The sequence below is a fragment of the Galeopterus variegatus genome, unplaced genomic scaffold, assembly GCF_000696425.1.
Source record: "Galeopterus variegatus unplaced genomic scaffold, G_variegatus-3.0.2 Scaffold948, whole genome shotgun sequence".
NCBI classification, from domain to species: Eukaryota; Metazoa; Chordata; class Mammalia; order Dermoptera; family Cynocephalidae; genus Galeopterus; species Galeopterus variegatus.
The window spans coordinates 227,515-237,308 of record NW_007727059.1 but is presented as its reverse complement, the minus strand read 5'-3'; the positions used below and the strand labels follow the sequence as shown (position 1 = coordinate 237,308).

The window sequence follows — 9,794 nt, the reverse complement described above, 5'->3', positions numbered from 1 at the left end:
CTACCCCTCGGACGGGAGCGCCGCCGCGCTTCCCAAGCGGCGCACTATCCAGTGTGCCACCGGGCCGGCCCTAACAACTTTTCTTAGAGCACATCGTTTGATTCAGCTTATTTGAACCAATATTAAAACGCAGATTACTATTTGGGAATAGATTAATTTATGGTTTTTGTATTTGGTTTAAATATAATGTTAGTGTGTAAATATGAGACTAATTAAAGTTGTCAGGAAAATCACATTGGAAAATGTGAGTGGATTGAGGATGTCTTTTTTGGACTTATGGGAATGAATACATTTATAAAATTGATTTGAAGTAAGCACTACTTCAGATTTAGGTGCTAATTTCAGTTTGATATTTCTATGGGTTTTCTTTCAGTGATATTTCTTTCTGGCCTTAAAAAGTTTGTTTTCTCTCTTAAGATAAGTCTGCCATTCAGTACGGCATTTGGATCAGATACAGAGGGGTCTCAGTGGATTATTGGCTACCTCTTAGAAAAAGTCATCAGTAACCTCTCGGTCTGGAGTAGTGAGCAGGACCTTGCAAATGACACTGTGCAGCTTCTTGTCACTTTGGTGGAAAGAAGAGAAAGGTAAGTCCATTGTTGGTTACAGACTGTGTGTGTCTGTGAAACTTCAGTTTGCTTTCTAGTGTAGTCTTTTCAACTGGCAAATGGTTCTACAGCCCTAAATCCAGATACAGCCTACATTTTTTGAGTAGTGCATTTCAAAAACTATATTATGCTATCGTTACAAATGCAAATTGGGCTTTCCCATCTTATAATTGAGGATTCCATTAACTATCCCAGGATTTGACATCAAAGAACCTTACGAGGAACATATAAGTCTTACTTAGTAATTTATAGTTTTAGAAACACTTTCATGTGGAATATTCTCACTTGAGTTTTCAGGCATCCTATTATCATCTCCATTTTAAAGATGAAAAAAACTGATATTTAAACTATAATGTTGGAAAGTGAAATTTTGATTGCTTTCTATAACAAATTTAGGAAATGTTTTCATTTTTTTTTTTTTTACTATGTAGGAATATCATTATTATTGTTAGTATTACTGTTGTCATTGGCTACTATTTATTGAATTCTTATAATTAAGTATGTAGTATCCCAAGCACTTAGTGTGCAGCATCTCATTTAACCATGGTATCAGTCTCAGTCACGAGATTTAGGGCTGCTACTGCTGCTGTTATCCCTATTTTGCAGATTATTATTGCTGCTGTTATCCCTATTTTGCAGATTAGAAAACTCTGGTGATTAAGAGAGCTGAAATAAATTTTACATTGTCAAATGACAAGTGGGATTTGAACACAAGCCTTTGTGACTCCAAAGTCTATACCGAGTTTACTGTACTGTGCTTTAAAAATTAATTAAATCCAATTATCTTCACTTTTTGTTTTCTTAGCATATATATAATGAAAGTAATAAATCTTGTATTTTATTTTTATCTGTAGGGCAAACTTAGTAATTCAGTGTGAAAACTGGTGGAACTTAGCTAAGCAGTTTGCAAGCCGAAGCCCACCTCTTAATTTCCTGTCAAGTCCTGTGCAGAGGACACTGATGAAGGCTCTAGTCTTAGGGGGTTTTGCACATATGGACACAGAAACCAAACAACAATATTGGACAGAGGTAACCGTTCCCTCTATTTTGACTGTACCTTTTTGTGTAACCCTGTAGTTGCTTTATCTACATCTTGCCATCATATAGTTGATGGGGACATAAACATTTCAGTCATAGCTTTTCTGAAATCTTTTCCTCCTAATAAATAGGTTGAAGCTTTGTATTTTACAAATATTATGATTTGTCCACACTTGCTGATGTGATGATATTAAATAATATCAAGTGTTCTGCACTTTAGGTACATTTCCCCAACTCAGATAAGAGCCTAAACTGGTGTATTAAGTCTTCATTAAGAATCAGTGAAACATTCCCATCTTGAACAAGGAGATGCACATTAACCATTGTATTCGTTTCCTGGGGCTGTTGTAACAAAATACCACAAGCTTAGTGGCTTCAACAACAGAAATTTATTGTCTCAGTTCTGGAGGCTGCAAGTCCAAAACAAGGTGTCGGCAGGGTTAGTTCCTTCCGAGGGCTGTGAAGGAGATCCGTAGCTTTGGTGGTTTGCTGGCAGTCTTTGGCATCCCTTGATCTGCAGGTGCCTTGCCCCGATCTCTGCCCTCATGTTCACATGGTGTTCTCCCTGAGTGTGTGTGTGTCTGCATCCAGATGTTCCCTTTTTATAAGATGCCAGTTAAATTGGATTAGGGGCCCACCCTACTCCAGTATGACCTCAACTAATTACATCTGCAACAACCCTATTTTCAAATAAGGTCATGTTCTCAGGTACTGGGTGTTTGGATTTCCACATATGAAATTTTGGGGGACACAGTTCAACAATTCACAGTTTAAGAGTTAGCATTGTGTGTATGTGTGTGTTTCCAGCCTGCAGTCTTTGTGGTAGAATGCTCTTAATATCTGAGAAGGGAACACAGTAACAGCATTAGGCAGTCCTCTGTGACTTCAGCACCAGGGAAACCAGGCTGTGTATTTCTAGTTTAAATAAATATTATCATATGTTCAGCTTTAAGTAGAATTAAGAAGGGCTGGCTGCTTAGCTCAGTTGGTTGGAGTGCAATGTTATCACCCCAAGGTCAAGGGTTCAGATTCCCATACTGGCCAGACCCCCACCCACCAAATAGAATTAAGATACTATCCTCATGAATAAGAGTATTCACCCTTATACACAGGGCAGGACTGATTATCTAAAGTTATGTCTTATGCAAAGTATAAAATATTTACTATCTGGCCCTTTATAGCAAAAAGGTTTGCTGACACCTGCTGTGGAGGCGTAATTTCATTTTGTTTTCCTTTTTTTAATTTGCTAACCACTTGGAAAGAGATGGAGGGAAGTGGCAGAATTCTGTGAATGGCATTGAGAAAGTCATGTTCCATGTCCTGTGTGTCCTTTCTTTTTTTCTTTCTTCTTCTTCTTTTTTTTTTTTTGACAGCTGGCCGGTACAGGGATCCAAACCTTTGACCCTGGTGTTACAACACAACACTCTAAGCAACTGAGCCAACCGGCCAGACTATTCATTTCTTTATGTGTACCAGAAGCTGTGATGAACCTCACAATGGAGAATGTAATGTGTGGTTCACATATTCTTTGCTTTCTGTGCTTGTCCTGCCTCTAACAATTAGAAATGTTTTGGAAAGTGAATATATATCCAAGTTGAGGAAATAATAAAGCATGTGAATTGAACTTTTAGGAAATCCATGCTTTATTTGTATAGGTTCTTCAGCCACTGCAGCAACGATTCTTAAGGGTGATAAACCAAGAAAACTTTCAGCAGATGTGTCAGCAAGAGGAAGTCAAGCAGGAAATCACAGCCACGCTGGAGGCCCTGTGTGGCATTGCGGAGGCTACCCAGATTGACAATGTAGCCATCCTTTTCAATTTTTTAATGGATTTCCTTACCAATTGCATTGGGTTGATGGAAGTTTACAAAAATACCCCAGAGACTGTCAATCTCATTATAGAAGTTTTTGTTGAAGTTGCACATAAACAGATATGCTATCTTGGAGAGGTAAGCACTTTCTAATAATAGATACTTTACTTCAGATTTGAGGAACGTTATTTGAAATATTTTTATTCTTCCAAAAGATCTTTCAAAAAGACTTTTAAAAAGAACTCATAATTCAGAGGAAGTCATGTTGAATGAATACAATTTTTTCCCCTAAAATTTTGTTAGAAAAGTGTTAATACTTTAATATTTTAACGTAGTTTAAAACAACTATTAGATTTACATTGGAATTCTGAGTATATTTTTCTAGATTATATTTTAAAATTTCTTTAATATCTATTTTGTTTCCTAACTAGATTCTACTAAGTAGTGTAATTTATGCATGTTTTCTTACAGTCCAAAGCTATGAACTTATATGAAGCCTGCCTTACTTTGTTGCAAGTATATTCTAAGAATAATTTAGGGCGGCAAAGAATAGATGTTACAGCAGAAGAAGAGCAATACCAAGACCTGCTTCTCATTATGGAACTTCTCACTAACCTCCTATCAAAAGAGTTTATAGATTTCAGTGATACAGGTAAAGCGTAGTGTGGCAGTTTTTAAACTTCGTTGTTATTGTTACTGTTGTTTTTATTAAAGCGGAGAATCATTTTCCTTAAGAGAAATTCCATGAGGAAGTTTAGTTTACAAAACAGATGAAAGTAGGTTTCCTTGGTGGTGCAAGGCTGGGGACCAGCAGCCCTTCCTGTGTGGTTTTTCTCTTATAATAATAATGACATCTTTTATTTATTGAGTTCTTTCTAAATGCCAAGCACTGTACTTCCCACAAAGGTAGCCATCTGTATTTGTAGAAAGGTTTTTAACTCGGGAGTCTTCTAAGGTTAATAAGCAGTATTTTTCGGTGAATGTATATTGAACGGGATAGAAGAGACATTAAGGGCATTTGGAACGGTCAGAGCCTCTCAGGGTTCCGGGATTTATGGTGTAGCTGCTCTCCCTCCTGTCTGCTGTTCTAAGGACAAATCATGGAACAAATAATAAAGTTAAGCAGTTGAGGGGGAAATTTTCAAAATAAAAGGCCTAAAAAGATTAAAATCATAATAAAAGTTAAAGAAAAGAAATTGATGCTAAAGCTCTCAGGGTAGAAAGAACAAAATAAGGGTAAAAATAATTAAATAAGGGTATATAGGGTTGAAATTTAGAAGAAGTAAAAATGAAAACAATTAAAATAGAAAATTGAAACAGCAGTAGCTGATAAAATAGTAAAAAAAGGAGATAATATTTTATTATTTTAAAAATAAAGGTAATAGCTGAGATGAAGAAGATGTTTTAAATATTATAAAACAAAATTAACATGCTGGGTGAAGTAGTAAAACCATAACTGGAAATGGGCATCTGACTTTCTTTAATGTGGTCCTCAAACCGCCTTCTTGACTCCTTAGCAGAGGCATGGATAGAGGGCCGAGTCCTGCAAAGCCCAGGACGGGGCAGCTTTTGCAGGCCCTGAGAGACCTGTCTTGTTGGCAGAGAGACTTGGAGCTGGTAGACAAGCTCCAGGACTAGCCTTCCACTGCTCCGGAGCAGGACAGCGTTCCTGGGTGGAATCCAGGTTTCCCAGTCTGACGTTCAGAAAGCATTTGCTGACCCCTGCTTTGGAAAATGGGATTTTTCCAACCAGAACTGAGACTCCTGGGAAGAACTTCAGAATTAAGCCGTAAAAGCGGTTATTAAGTAGAAGAACTGCCCCCCACCATTTTATCTTTTTTTTCTTGTTAGAAAAGAAATATGTTCTTAATAGAAAAATTTTAAAGCACAGAGACAGAAAAATTACTCATACCTTTTCAGTCATGCTCTAAATACAATTTTATATCCTACCTTTTTCATAAATGTAGTGTCAACCTTTTCCTTGCCATTAAAATTTTTCATGACATTTTTAATGGCTATGTGCTATTCCATAATTCGGACTATAATATTGGACATCTGGAATATTTACCTTTTTGCTCTTATAAGTAGTGATGCAGTGATTATTTCTATGAACAATTCACTGTCTGAATTTCTGATTATATCCTTAGTAGATACAGTGCTTAAAAGAGTGTTAATACTTGTGTATTGCTTTTGAGAGCAACCATCACATTATATCCTTACTAGCAGTGAAATGTTGTCATTTAAAAATCATAAAAATCATTTTTAGTTTAACAAATCAGAAGTAGTATCTTTTAGGGCTGGCCCGGTTGCGCACTGGATAAGTGCGCCGCTTGGGAAGCGCGGCGGCGCTCCCGCCCGAGGGTTCGGATCCCACATACAGACCGGTTCCCGCTCACTGGCTGAGCGAGGCGCGGGAGCGACGCCGAGGGTTGCGATCCCGTTGCCGGTCCCTGGTCCAGTACGGGGGCAACACTGAGGGTTGCGATCCGTTGCCGGACACGGAAAAAGACAAAAGACAAAAAAAAAAAGAAGTAGTATCTTTTAAAATTTTGCATTGCTTGATTAATAGTCAGAATGAACGATTTTTCATTGGATTCAAGGTTTTGTTAAATGTCAATGGATATTGCTCACTTATATTTTGGTCTGAGTGTTCTCATTAATTTATATGTAGACATAATTTATATGTATTAAGGAAGATAACTCTTTGTCATATTGGTCACTCTTTTTAAAAACTACTTTCTTTTTATGTAACATTTTAATTTCTATGTTTTCCCCCATTCCTTTTAAGCTTAGAAAGATTCCACACATCTGAGAGATCAAATGGGTATTACTGTGGAAATTATTTAACTCATAGTATGGCTAGTGTGTTAGTAGAGTAGATTGTATGTTGCTTTCTTTCTTTCTTTTATTTTAATTTATCAGTATACAATGTAGTTGGTTTTCATGTCCCTTTACCAATTCCTCCTTTTCCCTCCTCCTCCCCCCATCAACATCATATCTGTTCACTTGTCTTAACAAGTTCAAGGAATTGTTGTGATTGTTGTGTCTTCTCCCCCTCACCCCCATTTGTTTGTATATTTATTTTTATTAGCTCCCACAAATAAGTGAGAGCATGTGGCATTTCTCTTTCTGTGCCTGACTTATTTCACCTAATATAATCTTCTCTAAGTCCATCCATGTTGCTGCGAATGGCAGTATTTCATTCTTTTTTATAGCAGAGTAGTATCCCATTGTGTAGATATACCACATTTTCCTTACCCACTCACCTGATGATGGGCATTTGGGCTGGTTCCAACTCTTGTCTATTGTAAATAGCACTGCAATAAACATGGGAGTGCGGGTATCCCTTTGAGATGATTCCATTCCTCTGGGTATATACCCAGCAGTGGAATAGCTGGTTCATACCGTAGATCTATCTGTAATTCTTTACACTGTATGTTTCTAAACATTGATTGAGCATTAGTTTTACTTCTACTTCCAGACTGTCTCCTTTCCTCACCTCCCAGCACTGCCGCATCAAGTAGGGACAGAACAGGACTAGAGTTATCAGAATTCTTTATTATCCACTCGTGGATTCATTTAGGCTTTAGGGCTTGAACTTATTTTCATTTTCATAAGGGTTGAACACAAACTTTGGAAATTTATTGATTTTGCAATCAGAGGACTGCATTGTTTTTATTTTAATAGATGAAGTGTTTAGAGGACATGAACCAGGTCAAGCAGCAAACAGATCTGTATCAGCAGCTGATGTGGTTTTATATGGAGTAAACCTGATTCTGCCCTTGATGTCACAAGATCTTTTGAAGGTAATTAAAAAAGTGAATGTGAACATTAAAACAGGATATTCCAAGATATTTTAGACAAGAATATACCTCTGATTTAATTAAGGAGTTATTTCTTCTAAGTATACATGAAAATAACATTTTCGTGTTTCTTTTATGATTACTTGTGCATGCTTCTCAGTAACACGGATGCTCACTAAATCCTCTGTTCCTGCCCCAGAGTCCTGTGTGCACTGATACATCAGTGACTCACTTTGTCAGCAATTGCTACAGAAAAAAGTCTGTTCTTTTAAAAATGGAATTCTGTTAGCAGTTTTGATTCCCTCATCATTTGTCATTAAAGGAATAAAGTAAGTTATATGTTTAGGTGTTTTCCTCCGACACCTTTTGAACATCATTCTCAGGTGGAGGGATTGAGCAGAGGAAGGCTTTTCCAAGCCACTGTGTGTATGAATGGGATGGTAAGGAACCAAGACTAATACAGTTTTAAAACTTTTGCACATTGTGACTACACTGTGCCTTGGTTTAACCAGTCACTATTGGGAGTGTGGTGGTGCTGAGGCTGCTTTTTTCTTCCTCCCATAAGTACCATAGGGGAGGAGAGGTCTCTTGTCAGGAGTTGTCATTGGGCATAATAGTGGGGACAAGGACATGCCGTGGATGGAGAGAGAGAGAGGTCGTGTGTGTGTGTGTGTGTGGTATGTGCACATGTGTGACATAAGTAAGGGGAGGGAGAGATAGGTGGTAGGAAGGGAGAGAGGGGAGATTGAGATGCATCTGGAAGGCAGCTGTAGGGAGAGTGCTCTTAGGTTCCCAGCATAGCGGCATCGTGTGTTGCCCTCCTCTGGAAATGACACTGACAACCATGAGCCAAGGTTCACTCAGCAGCCAGCAGGGCAAGGAAGGCAGTCGGCTCTGTGTATTGATTTGCTTTCAGGGTTGGTTTGTTTGATCATATAAACAATTAAACATTTAGGTGTGTATTTTCTTAAGTGTGGTTAAACTAGGTTACCTATTTTTATCTCAGTTCTCCAGGAACTAGAAAATTAGAAAGTAGTTCTAGAAGTATAAAGAACCAAATGCTCTATGCGTAGTCTTTACAATTTGTATTACCTTCCTCTGTTTTTCTAACATGCGTGAATGGAAATAAACACATTTGCAAAAGGGTTTTATTCCCAGGTCATTTAATTTAAATTTGGCTGCCTTGCTTACTTTTTCAAGGTAAATCTAGAATGTCTGGAATTGACTGTAGCTTTCAACTATCTAAGATAGTTGTTTCTACTATGTATTACTTTCTTTTATAGCAGTTACTAACATACTCCTTCTATTGTAACTTATTTTTCCACTTAATTAGGTCTTCATGTTTTCTATATCTTATACATGTTTTAAAGAAATCATTTTACTTAGAAACCTGTTACTTTATTTTATTGCATTAATGAAAATAAAAATTAGATACTATTGAGCATCTAAATATTTTGTTTCTTTTTCAGTTTCCAACCCTTTGTAATCAATACTACAAATTAATCACATTTATCTGTGAGATTTTTCCTGAAAAAATACCACAGCTTCCTGAGGATCTGTTCAAAAGTCTGATGTACTCCCTAGAACTAGGAATGACATCATATCCTTTAAATGAATATTATTGTCACTTGGCATTTGGGGGGAAAGATCTTACTTAGAGAAAAGTTTTTTTTTTTTTTTTTTGTCTTTTGTCTTTTTCCGTGTCCGGCAACGAATCGCAACCCTCAGTGTTGCCCCCGTACCAGACCAGGGACCGGCAACGGGATTGCAACCCTCGGTGTTGCTCCCGTGCCTCGCTCAGCCAGTGAGCGGGAACCGGTCTGTATGTGGGATCCGAACCCTCGGGTGGGAGCGCCGCCGCGCTTCCCAAGCGGCGCACTTATCCAGTGCGCCACCGGGCCGGCCCCGAGAAAAGTTTTTTAATCTTTTTTTTTTTCTCATTTGTGGTTCAGTTTTATTTCTTCAAAAAGCTGTCATCTCTATAACTGCCCTAATTCTGCCCTAATTCATTGTGTCCTCCTTTCACAGATCCCTGAGGCATTTGGCCCTTGGTTCCAAAGTCACTCCTTCATTAGGACCCCAGTCAGTAATGTCGTGTACTGTTGCTGGATCTCAGGTCTTAGCTCCCGGATAGTAGAAAATTGTATGACTTTTCATCAGTTGTGTGTATCATCAGCAGAAACAAGTGGGAAATCACCAGTCCCAAACCGGGACCGGCAATGGGATTGCAACCCTCGGTGTTGCTCCCGTGCCTCGCTCAGCCAGTGAGCGGGAACCGGTCTGTATGTGGGATCCGAACCCTCGGGTGGGAGCGCCGCCGCGCTTCCCAAGCGGCGCACTTATCCAGTGCGCCACCGGGCCGGCCCCGAGAAAAGTTTTTTAATCTTTTTTTTTTTCTCATTTGTGGTTCAGTTTTATTTCTTCAAAAAGCTGTCATCTCTATAACTGCCCTAATTCTGCCCTAATTCATTGTGTCCTCCTTTCACAGATCCCTGAGGCATTTGGCCCTTGGTTCCAAAGTCACTCCTTCATTA

The 9,794-nt window shown here is 38.4% G+C and overlaps 1 protein-coding gene across 2 annotated transcripts in view; it reads left to right on the top strand.

Annotated features, from left to right (window-relative positions):
* The window catches only part of XPO4 (exportin 4), a 79,320-nt gene that overhangs the window by 66,304 nt on the left and 3,222 nt on the right, over window positions 1-9,794 (top strand). For both annotated transcript variants that reach the window (XM_008573662.1, XM_008573661.1), the window contains exons 14-19: window positions 418-587; window positions 1,463-1,637; window positions 3,302-3,595; window positions 3,929-4,109; window positions 7,145-7,263; window positions 8,730-8,860. In XM_008573662.1, coding sequence (XP_008571884.1) covers window positions 418-587; window positions 1,463-1,637; window positions 3,302-3,595; window positions 3,929-4,109; window positions 7,145-7,263; window positions 8,730-8,860 — 1,070 coding nt within the window. The remainder of the gene's footprint in view (window positions 1-417; window positions 588-1,462; window positions 1,638-3,301; window positions 3,596-3,928; window positions 4,110-7,144; window positions 7,264-8,729; window positions 8,861-9,794) is intronic.